At 39.5% G+C, this 23,460-nt stretch overlaps 1 protein-coding gene across 1 annotated transcript in view; it reads right to left on the reverse strand.

Annotated features, from left to right (window-relative positions):
* Positions 1 to 22,709, reverse strand: part of YTHDC2 (YTH N6-methyladenosine RNA binding protein C2) — a 37,226-nt gene extending 14,517 nt beyond the window's left edge. The window contains exons 1-16 of the mRNA XM_082497126.1: positions 22,370 to 22,709; positions 21,891 to 21,981; positions 15,062 to 15,258; positions 13,293 to 13,492; positions 12,543 to 12,709; positions 10,524 to 10,626; positions 9,132 to 9,288; positions 6,783 to 6,890; positions 5,587 to 5,735; positions 5,048 to 5,183; positions 4,583 to 4,709; positions 3,457 to 3,522; positions 1,408 to 1,586; positions 1,142 to 1,238; positions 970 to 1,057; positions 791 to 871 (exon numbers count right to left, since the gene is read on the reverse strand). Of these exons, the coding sequence (XP_082353252.1) occupies positions 791 to 871; positions 970 to 1,057; positions 1,142 to 1,238; positions 1,408 to 1,586; positions 3,457 to 3,522; positions 4,583 to 4,709; positions 5,048 to 5,183; positions 5,587 to 5,735; positions 6,783 to 6,890; positions 9,132 to 9,288; positions 10,524 to 10,626; positions 12,543 to 12,709; positions 13,293 to 13,492; positions 15,062 to 15,258; positions 21,891 to 21,981; positions 22,370 to 22,565 (2,142 nt within the window). The 5' untranslated portion in view covers positions 22,566 to 22,709. The remainder of the gene's footprint in view (positions 1 to 790; positions 872 to 969; positions 1,058 to 1,141; positions 1,239 to 1,407; positions 1,587 to 3,456; positions 3,523 to 4,582; positions 4,710 to 5,047; positions 5,184 to 5,586; positions 5,736 to 6,782; positions 6,891 to 9,131; positions 9,289 to 10,523; positions 10,627 to 12,542; positions 12,710 to 13,292; positions 13,493 to 15,061; positions 15,259 to 21,890; positions 21,982 to 22,369) is intronic.
* Positions 22,710 to 23,460: the final 751 nt, after the last annotated feature.

Below are 23,460 nucleotides of genomic sequence, written 5' to 3' on the forward strand. Positions count from 1 at the left end.
AGCTTCTGCCACAAACATATGTTCTAAAGTACTTAGTTTCAAGTGAATTTATGCTACGTCCTTTGCAATATCTTTATGCCATATGGTTTTCTAAATTAAAGTTTTCTAGTCAATAGGTAATTGTAAATAAATAAAAGACATGGATTGTGTTTTGTGGTATCACAAACCAATCAAAAATATGTTATTATGTGCAGTAAAGTTTTCCTCTTTCCTCACTTAGAAATTATGTCCTTATTTTCCTCTATTTGATGCCAAATTACCAAAATAATGCATTACCATGAGAACTTCAGAAATTCGGTGTATGTATCTCCTATGAAATCCAATTTTATTTTCTAAGCTAGGCCTTAAATTGCCTCATTATCTTACTTTTCTTGAACAAGTAATTAGGGAATGGGCATTCAACACATCAAAAACAATGCTTAAAAACTTAATGGATTGGACATCGGCTAGATACAATAGTAGGATAAAGGGAACTCCCAGTGTTGTCTAAGTCTCAGGAAGATGGTACAAACTGACAGATTTGTTTTAAAAATTAAGCAGAAATATTAATTTTAAAATACAGATAGAGAGATAGATCAATATATCAATATATAAACCTGCAATAGCTTTTACAGGGGTTTTAATAGCAGTATTTGTCATAAAACAAATGGATGTCAAAACTTCTCACTGAGTTTTGTTGCTTGACGTGCACTAGCTCTCAGCCTACTGTAAAACCCAAAATTTATGTATTATGTGTTTTAAAATAACACTAGGAAGTTCACTGCCGAAGGAAAGTTTAAACCAATCATACCTCTTTCATCTTGCCTGAGTCAATAACAAATACAACATCATTGACTGTTATGCTGGTTTCTGCAATATTAGTAGAAAGAATCTGCAATTAAAAACAACAAAATAAAACAACTATAGTAACTGTAAAAGCACAGACAAAATAGATCAACATAATATCTGAAGAAGTCCTCTGATACTTGCTATTTTGCGGACGCCAGGAGATGGACTTTTAAGCACCTTCTTCTGATCCAAAGTTTGCATATTTGAATGAAGCATGAAAACTTGGTATCTAACACAAGACAAAGAGCATTTTTAAGGATCTTTAAAAGAAACAATAAAAACTCGAGACAATCATAGAAACTAGACGTTTTACCTGTGAGCATTATCAGCAAATCTCTTGTCATCAAAAAGAATACGGTCCTTCAGGCTAACTATCTCATCATATCCAGGAAGAAATATTAAAATCGCTCCTAAAAAAGAAGTTGGTTTGCAGAGCTAAACAGAAAATTCAAATATCTGTCAGCGCTGTTTATACTAGCACTTGAACGGTTTTACTTATTTGGTATTACTGAAAAAAAAGCACAACCCATCAGAAGCTGAATCCACAGCAAGTTCTTGGCAGCATGTATATATACCTACCAGCATCACAATTATGACAGATGTTATAAAGTAAGTGCATAATCAGGTCCAGATCCACCTTTTCGTCATCAAAACTGTGATGATAAGCTTTTAACAGTTCTCTGTCCTCTGCACTAAGGTCACTATCACTTGTTTGGACCAGGGAACTTTCATCCAGATTTCCAAATTCCACTGAAGCACTAAAATATACAAACACACAGGCCAGAGTCAAGGTTATTTGCTTTCGGTTTGCATTCAGCCATCAATTCAAATTTAGATCAAGAACATCAAGACTACTCGTCTCAAATTTTAAAGTGTAGCAGAACAGCATCTCCTCAATACTACTACTGTTCACTGATTTAAGTATTAACAAAGCAAAGCATGCAACTTCAATTTTTAGCATTAACTTCAATTTTATTATACTTCATTGAAACACAACCATAAGCAAATGTGACAGAACTCAAAGCATAAAGACACCATTTCTTTATCTATCAAAGGAAAAATATTGAAAAGAAATATATTTTCAAAAAACTTCCTTACCATAACAGTCAAGCGGGTACTACGCTAACAGAAACTACACTAAGAGGAATTACAATATAGGTCTCTACAAAACTGTAACTAAACTACAATAACTGTAAGTTAATCAAAAAGCGATTCTTGTATGGCCTAGTGTACATATTACTCATTTAATGTTTCACAAGTTGGAAGGGACCTTGAAGATCATTGAGTTCCAACCCCCTTGCCACAGGCAGGGACACCTCCATCTAGAAATGGTTGCTCAAAGCCCCATCCAGCCTGGCCTTAAACACCTCCAGGGACATGGCTTCCACAACTTCCCTGGGAAATTTGTTCCAGTGCCTCACCACCCTCACAGTGAAAAATCTTTCCCTAATATCTAATTGAAATCTACCCTCTTGCAGTTTGAAGCCATTCCCCCTCATCCTATCCCTACATGCCCTTGTAAAAAGTCCCTCTTTCTTGTAGGCCCCCTTCAGATACTGGAAGGCTGCTAGAGGTCTCCTCAGAGCCTTCTCTTCTCCAGGCTGAACAACTCTCTCAGCCTGCCTGCACAGGAGAGGTGCTCCAGCCCTCTGATCATCTTTGCGGCCCTTCCCTGCACCCACTCCAACAGGTCCATGTCCTTCTAATGTTTGGGGCCCCAGAGCTGGACACAATACACAATATTCCCGGTGGGCTCTCACAAGAGTGGAGTAGAGGGGCAGAATGACCTCCCTCGACCTGCTGGCCACGCTTCTTTGGATGCAGCCCAGGTACAGTTGGTTGCCTGGGCTGCGAACGCACATTGCTGGCTCATGTTGAGCTTCTCAACCACCAACACCCCCAAGTCCTTCTCCTCAGCGCTGTTCTCAATTCATTCTCAGCCCAGCCTGTATTTGTGCATGAGATTGCCCTGATCCACGTGCAGGACCTTGCACTTGGCCTTGTTGAACTTCATGAGGTTGGCACAAGCCCACCTCTCAAGCCTGTCCAAGTCCCTCTGGATGGCATCCCTTCCCTTCAGCATGGTGATTGTTGTTGATCGTTTCTTTAATATGACTGTCATGTATCAACAATATACAGATAAAAACACACAGTAGATTTGTTTCCAAAATAAGTATCTGAAATTAAAGTGGTACATCATATAGAATCAGAATCTCCTCTGCGTATTTGTTTAGAACAGAATACAGTAGAATAGAACAGACTGTTTCAGTTGGAAGAGACCTACAACGATCATCTAGTTTAAGTTACTATAATCACATCCTGCCTAGATATATAATCATAACAATGTCCACATCAAGATGATAAATGCTAATAATATAAAAGAGGTCCTACACCACTAGAATTACATTTATAGTAGGAGTTGTGCAAACATAATCACTATGGTATTGAATACAAACTTTTTTTAAATAACCATGTTTTCAAAATATTCCTATTCTCAAATAAATCTTGCTATTTAGGCCATATTTTAAAGCACAAAAAGCTAAAAACTGCTCTGACTAAAAGAAGACAAAACATAAGCTCCCCTTCACCATGTTATACAAGCGTTTCTGCAAAGTAGTTATAGCTTACCTGTAGGACTCCAACAAGTCAACAACTTCTGTCTGTCCAAAGCGCTTAGCCCAGTCCAAAGCCATCCTGAAAGAGTTGCATAAAAATCGTTATTAATATCTCACTTCAAAAGACACACATGAATAGCATGTTACGTGAGGAGACAACTGACACTGCATTTGTCTATCAATTTCTGCATTATTGTTTGATCAGTACCACTACTGCTGGATCTGCAACTTCCTATTTTAAAGTGCATAGACGGGTGTAACAGTCACATGGGTTTTAGATAACTGCAATTCTTTAGCAAGAAAGAACTCTAGTTTTACACAGAAGCACATGCAAACATGCAGAAGGAAATGAGGAGGAAGAATGTGCCATTCCTTCCAAAACCACACACCAATGTGCAGAGATAAGCATGCCTTTTTGCAGTACCCTATACTACCTCCTTTAAATCACCCATTTAAGTGACACCATTTTTCTTCTAAATGCGTGAAAACATTGGGCTTTTTGAGGGCTTAAGGAAGTCGCCCCCCTCACAATGCAGTTCACGCTGTTTTCCTCTTAAACTGCATTCCTTCCCAAGTTTTTCAAGTGGTAGTAGCAAATATCAGACCCCCAGAACCCTAATTATTATCTTTCCGTATTACAATTGTTTACTATAGTTCCCTGTTTATATGAAGACACAATTCATGGCCACAAAAATCTGAATTTTTATAGATTCACAAATATTTTTACATGATACAACATATTTACAAATATAACACAGCAAAGAACTTTGCACCTGTAATACACTTTTTAAATTCAACATAGATTACTCTCTTAAAATAAGAATCACCAAACATTTTGGGTCTAATTCAATCAACCCAGTGAGAAAGATTCCAATTTTTTTTCTAAACAGAGTGTTAAATCAGGCTTATTGAAAGCAACAGTGTATATCCATATCAGAGACTGTTTAATTAAGAACTTAATTTAGAATTTAGAGAAAACAATGTGATGAACAGAATTTAGAAATTGTTTAGACTGCCAAAACCTATTAGTGCATACAGTTCTCTGATAAGTTAGTAAATTAGTTTAGTTGTTATAGAAATTTCTTTCTCATTTTTATATTGAGAAATAAATCTCTTTCATTTTATCTGTGTGTTTTTACCAGCCATTGGATGATTTGCAGTGGATATTTGCTCCCATACTGATCAGTTGTTCCACTTGACTCAGAAAGCCTCTCCCTGAAGCAATCATTAGTGCAGTTGCACTGGTTTCACTGTGCCTATAATCAACTGAGAAGTCAAAAAAAAAAACAATCAGCAAAACCAATACAAACGTTGTTATTTTTTCACCTAAATGTAGTATGGATATGACTTTCAAAACCCAGCCAAAAGAGAATTTGTTTCCTCACTTCATCCCATCAGTCAGTTCATGTGAACTTAATATTTTTTTAGAAACATATACTATCTGTCAACACTTCAAAACTCATTGATTCTGGTAACCCTATTCATTTTTTCAATAGGCATCAGAATTCAAAGGTAATAACATTTGAAATTGGAGATAAAGTAGCCACAGAAATTCAAATAATTTTGTGGTTGTTTTTTCTTCAGTAATAGGATGAGAATCTTACCACTGACATTTTCAGTTAAAATGAGATGGAACACCTGCGCAAAGGAATCAACATCTTTATGCAACCAGATGTCAGAAAGACAAGAATCCATTTCTTTTATTAGCCATGGTTCAAGGCAATTTGCATCTTTTTCAGTCTGAAGAAAAAAAACAAACAGTATTGAAAGATGAATCGCTTCAAAAAGTTGTCTTTATTCTCACGTTAGATGCAAAGAATTTGAACAGTTAGTTTTCCAAGTAACAACCAGAATACAGCATTCAGATATCAGCCAAAGCATTTATTGTATCATACGCAAGGACTTTATACAATGGCAGTCCAGTCATTTGATCTAAACAAAAGTTACATAAAACCATCATAACTGAAAAGCACATTTTAGCTAGAGCAGTTCATGCTAACAACAACAACCAAAAATATTTAAAAATACGTTAATATTCTTCTAGAAACTCTACGGGAATAATATCTTTAGAAAACAGTTTTTAAATAATAGTAATAATATAATGCAGAATTAAAAGTCTCTTCCAACAAAAGGAAAAACTTACCAGTTGATTAAATACTGTGTCACCACCATCATCCAGCACATTATCCTCTTCAGTTGCACTTGGGACAGACTTTTGCTTCTGAGATTCTAGTTTGCTATTATTTTCTTGAGCAGAACACCACTCAGTAAGAGTGCTTTGCTGTTTCTCTTCTAGAATGCATAGAATATTTAAAAAAAAAAAAAAGTTTTACAGTCATCTTAATTATCCATTTTTTTCAGTTACAAAAAATAGTTCTGTCAAATCACAAAGTTTTATCTATTCAATCTATTTCACTTAATTTAGAACATTGTTTCCAGTCCAATAAATTCCACGATGAAGGGCACCCATTTGGGTGCTTAGGCACCGTAAGTCTCCAGTATCTCAACTTACTACATTCAAATGAACTTCGTAAGTATTTCCTAAACAATTCTCAGTCCAAATCTTTCTCCAGAAGTGAAATACCAAAGGGAAGTGATATAGCTCCTGTATGTAACAACTAATTTTTGCATACAAGTAGAAGAAACAGTAGTAGACACCAGTGTCTTAGCTGAACTTTTCTATCCAGTGATCAGAGCTGAGCACCACGATAAATATACTGGACTTAGGACTGTGTGTTATAGCTTTGGGGTTTGCCTTTTCTTTTTTTTTTTTTTTTTTTAAATACACTCTAGGATCATTAATTTCAGTTGTCAGGAAAACTTCTCAAATAATACATCCACTTGAAAAATAACTGTATTAAGTTCAAGCGTGTTAACACTTCCAGGCTATATATATAAAATGTATCCATGTCTGAAGAAGGCAGTGAAAAATGCTACAAATAGGAACCACTTCTGTGCAAGATGTACAAAATCCTACCCTCTTTAATGGCTGCACCTTAATTTGCACCCCAAAGTTAGCACATATCTTCTGCTTCTGTGGTTTTTCTGTGGGCAAAGCCCCCTGTTACATGAAATTCTACTCCATAAAATTAGGAAAAATATAATATTTATCAACTGAAGGCAAAAAGAATGCTACTATTGAAAGACAGTGAAAACACTTGTTTCAAAGTTACATAATCTAATTCAATAAGGTAAACACAGAGCTTAAAGATACTTGCTATCATCTAAGGCTGTCTCATTTAATATTCTGACTTTGCAATTTTAACAGTCATCTTATTTAGTTGTTCAAACGATCCATGAGACTTATTGCCAGTCCTAACAATTAAGAAGTCCACCAACCTCGCTGTTTTTCTTTTTTGTACTTTACCATCTCTTTGTTTGTATACCCAGTGCTTCGTAAAATGTCCTCCAAAAACATCTCTTTAACTTCAAAAGGTCTTCCTTGTACTGAAAGTATAAATAATTCATAAAATATTAGATAATCCCTAACTTCACTCATAATCTTAATTTAAAAAATTGTGTAGACACAAGAAGTGAATTAAAAATTATTAGGGCCTGATTTAAGATATTATTACTTTCCTTGAAAAATATTGTAAGAGTTATCTTCACAGGAGTTTATTTTCTTAAGATTACTGGGCTGCAAAACAAAACAACGTTTCAAAAGGGAAATGCCATTTTGTTTCTCATTAACCTCTTCCATTCTATTTAAGTGTTACAGCAACAGATGCATGTGATTGACACTTATTCATTGCGATTTTATAAAAATAAGAAAAAGAGCCATTTTTGTTGAAGGTTACAGAAAAGAATTCACTGTGTAAAAATGCCACCTGCATTACAGAATGTAACAGCAATTGATACAGCTTTAGTGCAACATCCTACAAGCAGACTGCCACCTTTACATTAAACTAATTTTTTTCTCTCAATTTTCTCAATCACTTTCACCAAAATTGAATTTCTTTACTGAATATGCCCTGATAAATGAGACATTCCAAATGGTCTTTATCTCCTAATAATTTACTCTGATCTCTTTTTCAATATCACTGTTTTCTAGACTTTATTTATGGACATTAAATGTTCTTTTCCACATGAAGAAGTGAAATATCTAGATTATAATTTCTGTTCCCTTAGCAGACATTTGCCATAACTGACTTTAAATCACCTTTCTCTTCTTTAGAAAGAACAATCTACAATTCACATACTTTTAGAAGCGGTCATGAAGGAAGTCTTCCAACACTGGTCACAAATTCCATGTACTACAGGAACCAACAATTACAGAATGTTGGTTTCTGTGGTCAGGATTTTGTCAGCTATGTTGTTGAGGGAGGATCAAACCTTTTTCGTGACACGAACAGACAAAGTATCTAAACCCTCTTTTAATTCTTAAATTCTCAAAAATGGAAAAAGGAAATTGTCTTTTCAATTGTGATTAGCCTGTGACGACTCGTATGTGGTAACAGTATTACCGCTAAGGTTGAACTGGAGAAAGAGACTGGCATCAGAATTTCCTGAATAAACATATCAATCTAAGTGAACAAGAACCTACAAGAATAGTAAACTGGAAAGCCACACAACAATTATAACTTAGGTTTCCCCTATCAAAAAAAAAAAAAAAATTGGAAAAGACTGAAATCATGTGTAATTTCCAGATTCCCGCCTCCAACAAGTTGCAAGTCTTATTTTACTAGGCAGAAATTCAGAACTGGGAACTAGAAATAAACATTTCTATCTGTAAGAAAATTAGATTTCTTTTTCAGGAACATTAACTAAAATAAACCAATGATTTGTAGAGAGGATTATTAAGGAAGTGATCCTACCCATGTGCTGGGACTGTGGAGCATCTTAGAAAAAGCCTGACATGCAGTGTACTTGATTGTTTTGAAAAGAAAGCGTTTCTCTTAAAAGCTTCTTTTCAAAACACATTATTCTTAGGCATCATTATTGAAAAAGGAAGAGGACTGCAAGGTGCCAGCAGAGGTCACCCATGCAGAAAACGTGCAAGCCAGGAGGGTGAAGAGAAAAAAACAAAAAAAGCATTTCCCACACATCTGTGCTTTATCTCTACTAAAGATCAGTCAAATGAAATTAATCCAGCAATAATAATAACAACATTTCTTGGCATTTGAATGTAATCTAACTGCAGATTACTGAGCCTGCACATAAATTAACATACGTTGCCATGTCTTTTCTCAATGTTTATCTAGATTAACAGCTAATAATTTCCTTTAAAATACAGAATCATGAAAACCCAGTTTGCCTAGGCCTGTATTTCTGAAGTGACCAGGTGCAGTTATCTGGGTTTCTTCCAGTAACCAGTAGCAATCTCTGTGAGGCCTGAAGAACTAAAATCTACTGGAATGAATTAATATACAACACACTCTTGTAGATCCTAGGGTTTACATCACCATGGAGATCAGCACTTTAATAACATTTTCCTGCTTCTTGAATTGAATGTGGTGGGGGCCAGGACACCTCTGCATTTACAGAACTCCCTGGGATAAAAACACTTTACTCTGAAGTAGGTGCAAAGAGTCAAGAAACAACAAAAATGAATAAACAAAGAATAAGCATTTGCTGTAACTCAGCGTATTTATCATGTTCCCTTACTCAGAACAGCTTGCTACAGTTTAATAAGATCTGTAAGTCCTACGGCAGGTATACTCAGCTTTAACAGTTTATAAAAATACTTACTGTGTATTACTGGGCAACTTCCAAAATACCTAATAAAGAGATCTGCATCTAGAGCAGCACTAGAAATAATCAGTTTTAAATTAGTCTGGTTTTGCAACACATCTCTCAGTTTTATTAACAAGAAGTCACTGAACCTATCCCTCTCATGTGCTTCATCCTATAAAAAAAGTGGGGGAAAAAAAAACAACAGATAAACATCACAGATCCAAGATTATAACTTTTCAAAAATATGAAGTTTTTTCAAAAATTAAAATATGTAATTTCTTGGTACATTACAGATGTATTAGAATGTCTAACTCTAGTTTAAGTAAGGATTTTTTTTTTAAAATGACCCAAAAGTCAAAGAATATTTCAAAGAGTTTTATAAAAATATCAGAGCAGACTGCTCTCTTAATGCACAAGTCACATATACCTCAATTTCAGTGGTTAAAGTGAACTTCTGAAGCTTTTATAATTCTTATATTTGAATCTCAATTTCAAGATAAGGACACAAACCGCAAATCCTACAAATATTTTAATAAATGCTCACTTCCCAATTGATGAACATTTAAAGAAGTGTATCGTACCACATAATGAGAAAAAAGCTAGACTGCTTAGATCCATTAAGTCATGCACAAAGCTTATCATCATGACTTATCATCATGGCACATGACTGATTAGAGCAATCATCTTTGCTGGTGGGTTCTTCTGTTCTGTTTTATATTATGAACTTATGAAGCAGGGACCCAAACACAACATTTTTAGTTTGAAGTCAAGAATATATAAATTCTCACGCTTTTTTCCATTTTGATAAACAGGCAGGCACCTAAAATGATCATGAATTTTTCTGCTTTCAGCACTGGAGAACTTAATTTTGCGATAAACATTCTGGTTCCGCTAACTTATCAAACTTCACCATATGGAATATTCACATAATCATTAACAAGCACACTTATTTGCTGAAAATTAGACTAGTCATTACCTTGAAAACATTTGGGCAAACAAAAGGACTGCAAACCAGGTATTGCTATAACAAGTACATGATAAAAGAAATTCTGACATGCTCACATTGAATCATATCTACGTAAGTCTCCCTAAGGCTTTTCTGCTTTCTGACAAAGGAAGTTCCAAAAAATTTAGAGCTCTGTCCTCCACAACTGCATCGTGATTCCAAGATAATTATTGGCATGAACCTAAAATAAGATACTTCTAAAAAAAAACAAAACAAAAACAAACAAACAAAAAAATGTACATGCTACAGTAAAGACTCAGTAAGTCTTTAACATTAATGCAGATTCTGACCAAACAAGAACACCCTAAATGCTCAGCAAATTAATAGAGAAAACTAGGAACTGATCTTCCAATTAACAAGTAATACATATTGCTCCACCTCACATGAAAAAGGACTCTTACCACAATAATATGTGTCACTGTTGATAGAGTGCTGTCTCCTGCCATTAGCGTGCGAAGTAGTATGCCATTAGTGCAAAAAGTTAACAGTGTCTTTGGAGAAACCCTATTGAACAGTATATAAAGATACTTCAGTCTTCTGCACCATTTAAATGCATGCTAGCTTTCCACTACTTACTAAAAATTAAAGGATTGAACAGCTGCTCACCAGAAGTGGAATTAGATTATAGTTCTCTCACCAAAGAATTCATGTGTACTATTTGTTTTTAAACTATGCCTATTCCCAGCAAGTTCCTAAGGAATCTTAGTGCTTATGCTCCAAAACTTCAGACAATGGATCCATTAACAAAGTGAGATTCAAATTTATATAGATAAATAAGCAAGTGAAACAGAACCTTGAGGACTTCTCTATGTTGTTTAATTTACTGGAAAATTCAGTGTGGACTGCTTTGGAAAAACAGGTTTCAATTCTTCAGGATATGGTTGGATATAGTCTTTGTATTTGCCTATACTTGACCAAAAAACAAAGAAATCATGTGATCCTTTTCAAATTCTTTAATTTTTCTCTTCACAAATCTCAAAATCTTTAAAAGTTACTATTCTAGTAGCCATGGCAGAGTTACATGTGCAAGTAAAAACAGCGATTGCCACTACTTTCTCCAGCACTGCCACCTTAAGTACTGAAAAGTTCCTTTGTAGCATACTCTGCAGTTCTTTTCTGGAAGACATGAGCTCATATGTGGTTTTTTATCATATGTGGTTTTCTTTCCAAGTTTGGAATTCACCCCTCCTTTCAAAAATCCTCTCCATATTAAATGCAAGGAACACATCCAAGATGGAAATGCTTTACTATACTCATCTCTACTCCTCTCTCTTCTTCATTGGCCTTCTAGAAATCATCATTGTTGTCTAATAGTTCGCAAAACTTTAAAAAAATAAGACTTCTGTGTTACTGTAAACACCTCCATCCCCCATCTTTTTTTCCCCAGAGTTATACTGCCACCCCTCCCTTTTGTTCTCTCTCTTGGGAGAATCTATTGATTCTTCTTAAGCAGGATTTTCCACATTGTTTCCAATAGTTCTTCCATTTTGATCTGAATTATACTTTGTTCTTCTTAAGCCAGTATAGTCCTTCCACACATTAATCATCCATCTTATTTGCAATTCATCTTTAATAGCTCTTTTAATCCCTTAATAGCCTTGTAAGCTTTTGTACACATATTCAAATTCTTCTTTAACTTGGTTTTGTTGTTCAATTGCATTCATTTTCATTAGCTGCGTTGTATCTTCATACATACAAGCAACATAACCAGCTGTAACTTTTGCCATCTTCTCACTCCTATCCCAGCTGCTGCCCATTCCTGGAAATCCCACCAGCTACACAGCTCAAAGAATCTAGAAACCACACACAATCTTCAGACTTTCACCCATTCCTACTCTGCTTATGAACAAATTTCTCAGGTGACCTAGAAATCTTTACTTGTGTATCATTTCATGCTTTAAACATAAAACCTGAAACAGAGTAAATTTAACCCAAACTAGATTGATAAATAATGCTCAACTTCATCATTCACTTTCAAATTTTGCTTTTTTTCCTTCTATGTCCCCTATCAACTCTCACTATGTAGCATTTGTTACAGCATGCTCGTATTCCTACCTATCTTGAAAGCTTGTAGAACTTTGGGATCTATACATGTTAAAAGTAAGGAGAAAAAAAAAGAGAGGGATGCATAGACTTGATCTGGACAAGGAATTCCACACACACACTCCCAAGCAGAAATCAAGAGAAAGCACCAGCAATTCACTTTTATAAGACAATTTACTACCTAAAACTGCAAAATACAGGAGGAAAACTATCTTTTTTCACTCTTAAATACTCCATTACCTGAAATAACATATCCTACCTATACTTTACATACTGAACTTTACTGGACTGTATCCCACATATACTGTAGTTTAAATGCACACAAAATTAAAGATACCAACACAAGATCAATTGATTCTAAGAAATATCGTTAGTACCTGCTTTCTAATCTGATCTGATAACCAACTGTCTGGCCAATCTTTTCTCTTCTTTCTGCTGCCACTCTTTCAGCCACAGCAACAGTTGCCAAACGTCTTGGCTGAGTGCAAAATATACGACAGGGTGTTCCACTTTTGTAACAATCGTCAAGAAGGAACTGAGGGATCTGTAAGAAAGTGGTTTAAATTTACTTTTTAGTTTGATAAAGTCATAGCTTTTTTACCACAGTAAAACAATTTAACTGCATCTCAATACTACACAGGTGGCAAAAGGATTCACAATAGGATTATCATTGCAAACATAATTTCCTATTTTAAGTTTCATCTGTTTAAAAACAAAAAAAAGAAATTTGAAGCTTCTCTCTCCCGCTTCAGAGAAATCTAAAAAAAAAAAATAATTGCAGGTAATCCATCATTTTAACACAATAATATTCTACTCTAGAACCAGTTTTAGAAGGAAAAGGGCTATACAAAATCATAGCTACTTTCCCCTCAATATTTTAAAATACTTTAATGAAAAACTAGTATCTAACAGAAAATTGTGCAGAACCATTTATGCTTTTAGTAAGTATCTGATGGCGTAGTATTTCAAAAGCAATAAAGTGAATTAGAATGCAAACCTTTCAACTGTATAGGAAAACAAAAGCCTTAAAACTAGCATAAAGAAATCCCTTATTACATAAGCATTACAAAATTGTCACTAGTTTTGTACAAATATTGTTATCTTTTTATTTTATTATAGAAACATACTTGTGTAGTTTTTCCCGATCCAGTCTCTCCTATAATCAAAACAACTTTATTGTCCTTTATTATTTTGACAATTTCTTCCTGTTTTTCAAAAACTGGTAGTGATTGCCTGAAGGAATCAAACTCTGATTCCCCTCTTTTCACTGGAACCTGGGGGATACCGTTGTTAAGTCGTCCGCTTGCCTTGTTCATTTCTCTGCTTTCTGTGAAGAAAAGTTAAACATTTACTTGGACAGATACATCCTGACTTTATATGCTTCCCTTTAGATAAAGTCACAAACCCATCACACGTTTAAAAGCCATATTCATAGTAACACATCCTGTTATGGTGCTTGAAACATTGTTCAAAGGAGTTATGACTTTCATAAATATTTTGAATAAAAACAGGCTATCCCAGTTCATTGCTCAAAATCAGAAAAGGTCAGGAAAAGCAAGAAGAGAAATGGAAACTAAACCCGAGAAAAGCAGCCTCCACAGTTTGCCTAGAAATATACACTGCATAGTTAAACCTTTAAGTTATTCCAAACTGACAAGCATGTCTTCTGAGAAAAAGATAACTTTACTGTGATTCATACGCCTTCTTTATCACCTTCCTGGTCTTTTATGACCTCCTTTCAATCAGTCTTACATAACCTAATGCTCCAGTCCATAAGATTTGTCTTGAGTCACACAAATTGAACCATGCTGTAGCTAGACCCCTGGACAGTCTCATGTATTAGAAAGCTATGTGTAAGTACCCAAAGAACCTGCACACGTCTTCCAAGCAGACTGCTTAAAATTCAGTACTGTAAATGCTATTCTATAATTTCTTAGAAATTATTTTCCAGGAGAATTAAAAGCTTGCTGTAAATTCAATTATACATATTTAATGTCATTAATGGATTAATATATTAAATTACAAGTAGTGTCTTACCAAGACAGACACAGGCTAACATATTAAAAGAGCCAAAAAACATTCTGGAGATCTAAAGAAAGATTGATTTTACACTATTCATTAGTTTACGCCTTACATTCCTAAGGAATTGCTTTTCAGTACTTTCATTATAGCTTCCCTCTATTTATTAAACAATACTATTAAACAACTGAAACAGAAAACTAGAAAGGAAGCACTTAAAACATGAACCATCATAAATCAAAAATATCCAATGAACAAGGCTTACTGGTACAAGTGTTTTCTGTGCGCTACCCCCGGCTTTCCACACAGAAACACAACATAACAGTTACACTTGTAACTGTTAAAACCATAATATTGTTAAAAGCATTGTTTAAAAAACCCCATATATACCAGAAGTTTGTCTTCTAGTGAACTCTTTCATATTCTAGAAATCAAGAAGTCTAAATACTAGTGTTTAGGGACCAAATATATTTTAAAAGACAATGAAACAGAAAATAAACTTCTTATTTTATGAAGAACATGAACTTCTGTAAGCAGGACAGCCAGCCTCATTTTCTCATAAGAGTGTCCTTATACAGCAGTCATGGTAACACTTTTCTCTTCAGTCTCACCTCATGGAACTTGTAGGAACTCACATTTCAGAAATGTACTTCCAAATAAATTTGGCTGAAACTGGCTCAAAGATTCAAAAGTCACGGTGCAAGGGAGACATTGGGATGTGGGTGACATGACTGCCTGTTTTGGGGTGGGTGTCAACTGGGGCAGGAGAGCAGACAGAAAAGAAAGGGTTTTTGTTTTGTGGTTGCGTTGTGGGTGTGTTTATTTTTTTAAGGAGTGTTGATTCACAAGTCCATATCAGAAGACAAACTGAACGTACCAGACTCAACAGCACATGCATTTCCTCGCTCCGTCTTTGGCAGAAGTTCTGTTCTTTCCTTATTTGTGACCGGAAATCTCTGAATTAAACTTCGAACAGCATGTTTCGTACTGGGAGCCAAGCAACAAGTCATTACTGCATGTGTTACTTCTGATCCATCCTTCTTCCTTACAGTCAGGTATCGATTTGCTCCTTTTCTGGGAGAAAAAAAAAAAATCTATTTTAGGAATAAATAACCTACTAACCTCTATGCAGTAGTCTTTGACCATAATTGTTTCAAGATGGCTGTCATAATGCACACCAAAATAACAGAAACATCCACAATATCCACCATCAAACCCACCCTCTATTAACACAAGGTCATGCAGCACAGACACTGCAGACTTCAGATGACTACAACCAGCACAACCTTACAATTAGACTCCCATAATGTAACACCGTTCTGCTACCTTTCTGTTAAAGGTCTATCACTGCATTTGCTTCCCAAAAGACTGAAAGGTATTACACAAAACTGATTTCTAGACTAATTTAAGAGATTTAGAGGTAAAAAATCAACAAATTGACATAACAGACAAACAAGCAACCTTCTAGTGATATTCCAAGTATCAACGAAATCCAGTAAAAGAAATTAGATTCCCAGGATGCCACTAACAAAGAGTGGCAACATAGAATTAGAGCCAAAACACTTAATCATAACACTGTGTTTGTTCTCAGACTGAACTCTGATACTGAAAAGCAAAGAACTGTTGTAAATACACTTGAAACTGAACTATCCTGTACTTGGGCTACAATGACATATAAACACTTTGAAAATGAATTCTCAGGATAAGAACAGAAGGTCACACTAAGAGCCCAGGGCAGGGGTGGCATAGTGGTGCATGTGTACGAGATGCAGGTATCAAGGTGCTCCTACATAAGGAGAGGCCAGGGCTGCCCGTGGCTGGACACAGCGGATTCCATCCAGCTCCAACAGACCCACTGCAAGGCACAGCTGAGCCCATCAGCCACAATGGCAATGACTCTGTAATAACGTATTTAAGAAAAGGAAAAAACGCTGCACAGCAGCTGTTAGGGTGAGTGAGAAAAATGTGGGAGAATCAGCCCTGCAGACCCTAAGGTCAGGGAAGAAGCAGGGGGAGGAGGTGCTCCAGGTGCTGGACGAGAGATTCCCCTGCAGCCCATGGAATGGACCTCAGACGACCAGGTTTATCCTGAAGGAACTTGAGCCTGTGGGAGAGAGCCCCTGCTATTTTCTCCCCATGTCCTGTTAAGGAGGAAGAGTGACAGACCAAACTGGCTGGTCACCTGGCAGTCGGCCAAGGTCAACCCATTGCAACATGGCTTTTTTCTAAGTTGTTGGCTTGGGTTCAGCTCCTGGCCAATGCCAGATAACATTTCAGAATAGCAAAAAACATTAATCTGGAACAGTACTTGAATGTGCATGCCCAGGGAAAGGTTGGCAGAACTAGAAAAAGAAACTGCAATGCCTCCCAAGACTGTGCTCCCAGTCTTCAGTAGTTTGTATCTCAGCAACTTAGAATCACAGAACCACTGAGATTGGAAGGGACCTCTGGAGGCCATCTGATCCAAATCCCTTGCTCATGCAGGGTCATGAAGACCTGACTGCCCAGTGTCATGGTTTCAGCTGGAACAAAGTTGACTTTCTTACTAGCAGCTGGTATAGCACTACATTTTGGATTCAGGATGAAACTAGCATTGGTAAAACAGTGATGTTTTTAGTTTTTGCTAAGCGCTCAAGGCCTCTTCTGCTCCTCATACCACCTCACCAGGGAGGAGGCTGGGAGTGCATAAAAATTTGGGAGTAGGCACAGCCAAGACAGCTGACCCCAACTGACCAAAGGAATATTGCATACCATGTGACATCATGCTCAGTATATAAAGTGGGGGAAGAAGAAGGAAGGAGGGGACGTACGGACTTATGGTGTTTGTCTTCCCAAGTAACCTTTATGCATGATGGAGCCCTGCTTTCCTGGAGAGGACTGAACACTTGCCTGCCGATGGGAAGAGGTGAATTAATTCCTTGTTTTGTTTTGCTTGCATGCACAGCTTTTGCTTTACTTGTTAAACTGTCTTTATCTCAACCCAAGAGTTTTCTCTCACTTTTACTCTTCTGATTCTCTCCCCCTATCCCAACTGGAGAAGTGAGTGAGTGGCTGTATGGTTCTAGCTGCCAGCTGGGCTTAAACTATGACACCCAGGACCATGTCCAGACGGCTTTTAGATATCTCTAAGGAGGGAGATTCCACTACCTCTCTGGGAACCCTGTACCAGTGCTCAGTTACCCTCACAGTGAAGAGGTGTTTCCTGATGTTCAGAGGGAACCTGCTGTGTTTCAGTCTGTGCCGGTTGCCTCTGTTTCTGTCACTGGGCACCACTGAAAAGAGCCTGACTCCATCCTCTTTGGACCCTCCCTGCAGGTATTTATATCCATTGATGAAATCCCCCTGACACTTCTCTTCTCCAGGCTGAACAGTTTCAGCTCTCTCAGCTGCTCCTCACAGGAAAGATGTTCCAGTTCCTTCATCATCTTGTTGGCCCTTCACTGAACTCTCCCATATGTCCATGTCTCACTTCCACTGGTGATCCCAGAACTGGACAGAGCACTCCACCTGTAGCCTCACCAGTACCGACTAAAGGGGAAGGATCACGTCCCTCAAGCTGCTGGCAATACTCCTCCTAACTAAGGGGAGAAGGGGGAGCTGGAAGGACAGCCCTGATGCTGTGCAAGCCCTGCTCAGCAGTAGCCAAAACACTGGTGTGTTATCAACACTATTCTAGCTACAAATACAAAGCACAGCACTACAAGGGCTGACATGGGGAATGTTAACTTCATCCCAGCCAGACCCAATTTAGTACACTGCTAACAACTTCTAGAGCAAAACACACTACCTATGAAGTCTAGAGTAAGGTTTCTGTAAGTATTCAATGTATGCTTCCTTAACTCAAAGGAAAAAGGACATAAAACACTGCCCTATGGTTCCCAAGAAATAACAGAATGGTTTAGGTTGGAAGGGACCTTGAAGATCATTGAGTTCCAACCCCCTTGCCACAGGCAGGGACACCTCCATCTAGAAATGGTTGCTCAAAGCCCCATCCAGCCTGGCCTTAAACACCTCCAGGGACATGGCTTCCACAACTTCCCTGGGAAATTTGTTCCAGTGCCTCACCACCCTCACAGTGAAAAATCTTTCCCTAATATCTAATTGAAATCTACCCTCTTGCAGTTTGAAGCCATTCCCCCTCATCCTATCCCTACATGCCCTTGTAAAAAGTCCCTCTCCAGCTTTCTTGTAGGCCCCCCTTCAGATACTGGAAGGCTGCTAGAGGTCTCCTCAGAGCCTTCTCTTCTCCAGGCTGAACAACCCCAACTCTCTCAGCCTGCCTTCATAGGAGAGGTGCTCCAGCCCTCTGATCTTTGTGGCCCTTCTCTGCACCACTCCAACAGGTCCATGTCCTTCTTATGTTCAGGGCCCCAGAGCTGGACACAATACTCCCAGTGGGCTCTCACAAGAGTGGAGTAGAGGGGCAGAATGACCTCCCTCGACCTGCTGGCCACGCTTCTTTTGATACAGCCCAGGTACGTTTGGTTGCCTGGGCTGCGAACGCACATTGCTGGCTCATGTTGAGCTTCTCAACCACCAACACCCCCAAGTCCTTCTCCTCAGGGCTGCTCTCAATCCATTTTCTGCCCAGCCTATATTTATGCATGGATTTGCCCTGACCCAGGTGTAGGACCTTGCACTTGGCCTTGTTGAACTTCATGAGGTTGGCACAGACCTACTTCTCAAGCCTGTCCAGGTCCCTCTGGATGGCATCCCTTCCCTCCAGAGTGTCAACTGCAACACACAGCTTTGTGTTGTCAGCAAACCTGCTGAGGGTACACTCAATCCCACTGTCCAAGTCTCTGACAAAGATGTTAAACAGCACAGGTTCCAGTATTAACCCCTGAGGAACACCACTTGTCACTGGTCGCCACTTGGACATCTGTTGACCGCAACTCTTTTGAGTGCTACCATCCAGCCAATTCCTTATACACTAGGTAGTCCATTCGTCAAACCCATGTCTCTCCAACTTAAAGACAAGGATGTTGTGCAGGAGAGCATCAAATGGTTTGCACAGGTCCAGGTAGATGATGTCAGTTTCTCCTCCCTTATCCACCAATGTTGTAAGACCATTATAGAACGCCATCAAATTTGTGAGACATGACTTGCCTTTAGTGAAGCCATGTTGGCTGTCACCGATCACCTCCTTATTTTCCACGAGCCTCAGCATGGTTTCCAGGAGGATCTGCTCCATGATCTTGCCAGGCACAGAAGTGAGACTGACCGGCCTGTAGTTCTCCAGGTCTTCCTTTTTCCCCTTTTTAAAAATGGGGGTTAAGTTTCCCCTTTTCCAGTCAGTGGGAATTTCACTGGACTGCCACAGCTTCTCAAATATGATGGATAGCAGCTTACCAACTTCATCTGCCATTTCCCTCAGGACCCACAGATGAATCTCATCAGATCCCATGGACTTGTGCACCTTCAGGTTCCTTAGATGGTCTAAAACCTGATCATGTTCTATAGTGGGCAGCTGTTTATTCTCCCAGAGCCAGTGAAGACTGAGGCAAAAAAGTCATTGAGTACCTCAATCTTCTCTATATCCCAAGTAACCAGGTCTCCCATTTCTTCTGGAGAGGGCCCACATTTTCCCTGGTCTTTTCTTGTCGCCATTGACGTCCCCGGCCAGATCTAACTCTACCTGAGCTTTCCTAACCTGATCCCTGGCTGCTTGAACAATTTCTCTGTATTCCTCCCAGGCTACTTGTCCTTGCTTCCACTCTCTGTAGTCTTCCCTTATTCATCCACTCTATGCAACAAGCACTGACACAGTAATGAATATTAACATTAAAATTATACTCTATCTAGAAATTCAATGATGAACGCCAATCATGATCAAGCTTTTAAAGACTGACCATTTCAAAAGTTATCGCAAGTATAAATACTGCAGACATCTGAGAAGACTAAACATGAGTAGAACATGTGAAGTTATTTTAAAAGGAAATTTATGTTTCTTAAACATGCAATGGATTATTACAGTCAAAAAAGATACAGTTTATGTCTTCCCAAGTGAACATTCCCTTTTTCTCAGCTGTTTAAATTTCAGTTCAACTATTCTCCAAGCTTCATGTCACTCTGAACACTCTACATGCAAAACAAAAACAACAACACAAAACAAAAACGGGGGATGGTTGTCCCACTCTACACTTCACTGGTGCAGCCCCCCCTCGAGTTCTGTGTGCAGTTTTGGGCACCTCAAAATAAGAAGGACATCAAACTAGGAGAATGTGTCTAGATATGGGTGACCAAGATGGTGAAAGGACTCAAGGGCGAGACTCACGAGGAGCAGCTGAGGTCACCTGGCTTGTTCAGCTTGGAGAAGGCTGAGGGGGGACCTTATCACAGTCTACAGCTTCCTCAAAGCGAGCAGTGGAGGGGGAGGTGCTGATCTCCTCTCTGGTGACCAGCAACAGGACATGAGGAAATGGAATGAAGTTCAGACTGGACATTAGGAAAAGGTTCTTCACAGACAAGGTGGTCACTCACTGGAACAGTCTTCCCAGGGAAGTGGTCACAGCAAGAAGCCTGTCAGAGTTCAGCAAGTGTCTGGACAGTGCTCTTAGTCATATGGTTTAGTTTTAGGAAGTCCTGTGAGGAGCAAGGAGTTGGACTCAATGACCCTTACGGGTCCCTTCTAACTAGGGATGAAAACAACCACCAAAAATACAACAGAACCTAGCACATAGCCACTCAGAGACACTTACAAAGCTCTACAAAGAATCAACAAGGATTCATGCAGGGTTTACCAGTTACAGCTAAGCACAGGCACTGTACAACCCAAGAATGTTCCTGTTAACCATTTGCACCCATCTTACAAGGCTGTCTTAACACTCCATGTTCCCAAAATACAATGCGAAGATATGCAAGCTCAGCCAAATTTACTGTCTTGGGCATCTGTGGCAAAAATCAGCTATACCATTGCTGAGATCAGAACCACACTGGGCTTGACTAAGATCTGAAACCAAGCTACATGTTCTACACAATTAGTGCTGAATAGCACTTACTCTCTAATTAAGCACAGATCAGAGAAACAGCATTTGACACTACTTTTGCAAGAATCATGAAGAATCTCCAAAATTGCTGCTACGGTTTTACAACAGTCTGCACACACAAGTTATACATGATACTCCATATATCTGGGTTTTTCCTGTAACTTTCCCTTTCTTGTTGGTTTGCCACCTGAACTCCCAAGGGAGTCAGATTCTCAGCTTTCACACAAGCTCATCAGGTCAACAAACATGAGTTTTCTCTTCAAAATATCAGAGCAGGATAAGAGAAAGAAATATCATGATACCTGCATATGAACCCTCTTCTCCTGCAGTTCTCAACAGAATCATTCTTTTGGACGTGCTAGTCTAGGTTCTGGTTTATGTGTGAAGGTATAAGACTATGCAAAACCGTTGGGCACACAATAGTGTATGAAAAACAGAACAGATCTTGCTGAGAAGTCTTCTTTATGGAGCCATGAAATCCACCAAAGTGTATAAGGGCAAGCTATCTCGAACTAAGCATGCCACAAGTTCTTTTAAGCAGACATAAAGCAAAGCACAAAGACACTTATTTTTATCTTTTTAAACTTTTTTCTCTAGTACTATTCCCTGCAACAGTGCAAAAACACAGATCATTTTAATGCTAGTCATGAAATTCCATACATACCCACCAAAAAAAAAAAAAAGAAAATAATAAATAAAAAACAGACTCCAACTTACCCTTTACTTTTGGATATCAGTCCAAGAGACTGACAGAGCCGGTGAACAAATGCTCTTTCCGTACTGGTGAAAGAAGAAGGAAATTCCATTTCTAGAAAGGTAGTAAAAAAGGCAAACATAGCAACGCAACACACAGTACTCTTGTCATACTACCTCGACATTACGAGTTTTCCAACCCCCAAACTTACCACATTCTCCCGTGAACAAGGGGACTAACGGCAGTGCTGTACCTTCACACCTGTGAGCCATGCAGGGTTCACAAACGTGCCATCTTATTCGGGCAGAAAGGAGCTGAGGAGAGGCTTCTGCGGGTGAACCGATCAAGAGCCTCCGGCCCTTCAAGTCTGTCAGCCCCACTCCGGGCCTTCGCCTCGCCTTGCCTCGCCTCGCCTCGCCGCCCCTCGCCGGCCCAGGCCAGATGCTCACAGCCGCCCCCGCCCTTCACCCTCCTCCCCCGCGGCTAGGCTACCGCTACCCACCTTTTTCCTCTCCGTACCGGAACCGCTCCAGGGCCAGATTCACCGCGATCTCCACCTCCTCGTCGACGCGGATATCCTTCAGCCCCTTGCCTCGGCCTCGGCCGCGGCCTGCCGCGGGGCAGGAGGCGGCGGGGTTACCCGAACCTCCCGAGCTCCCGCCGGCCTGCCGCGGGAAGACGCTACTGGGCCGCGACATGGCTCCGCCACTGGGGGGAAGAGGCGGGACGACGGCCGGGGGTAGCGCCGGAGGGAGCGGCGGGGGTCACAGCGACGGGGCGAGTGCCGGCGGCGCGGGGACCGCGGGGGAGGCCACGTACGACGGGCGCTGCAGCGCCGGCGGAGGAGCAGGGCCGGACCGAGCCGCGCCGGCGCAGCCTCGTGACGTCAGTGAGCGCGACCCGCCGCGCTCCGGTGGGCCGCCTCTCCTCAGCGCTAGGGGGCGGCGGCGGCGCCCTGGGGGCCCACGCGTGGCGGCGGCGGCATGGTACTTCTTCGGACTTTCGAAGCGCAGGTCCTGGGGAGGAAGGCGCCGACTCCCCGGCCCAGGGGGTGGGGGGGTCATTTTCAGTGAGTCGCGTTTTCCTTTGGGGCAATTCGCACAAGTGAGTGGCGTGGGAGGTGTGACGTCTTGTCACGCAGTTGTCAGCACTGTGACTGTTGTCCCAGCTCTGGGTTCTTTACCCGGTGTGCAAGCCTGTAACACACAGAGCAGAGGTTTTTCCCGCGTTTATTCCATTAATGCACAGAAACGGGGTGTTCGTCCCAAAAGAGGACCACACCTTAGTTCCAAAAATCTCCACTTTTATACATCGATTATTACAAACAATTCAAACAATTAATACATATTCATTGTTATTCTCTTTAATGATTGGTCGAGATTTCTTTGCTTCCCATGTAACTTAGTGTGCAGACTGTCTTCTTCCATTGTCCTCTTTTTGAGTAGGTGGTATCATTTGTGTCGGTGGTCAATGAGTCGGTGGTCGCCGTCTCCCCCTGCCGGAATTACCTTTTACCTACTTCTCCTCTGATCTTGACAGTTCCAAGTGGTTTTCTCAGTTTGCTGACCAGGCCTACAGTTCATCACTCTCTTG

The sequence above is a fragment of the Vanellus vanellus genome (genome assembly GCF_965231255.1).
Source record: "Vanellus vanellus genome assembly, chromosome: Z".
Taxonomy (NCBI): Eukaryota; Metazoa; Chordata; class Aves; order Charadriiformes; family Charadriidae; genus Vanellus; species Vanellus vanellus.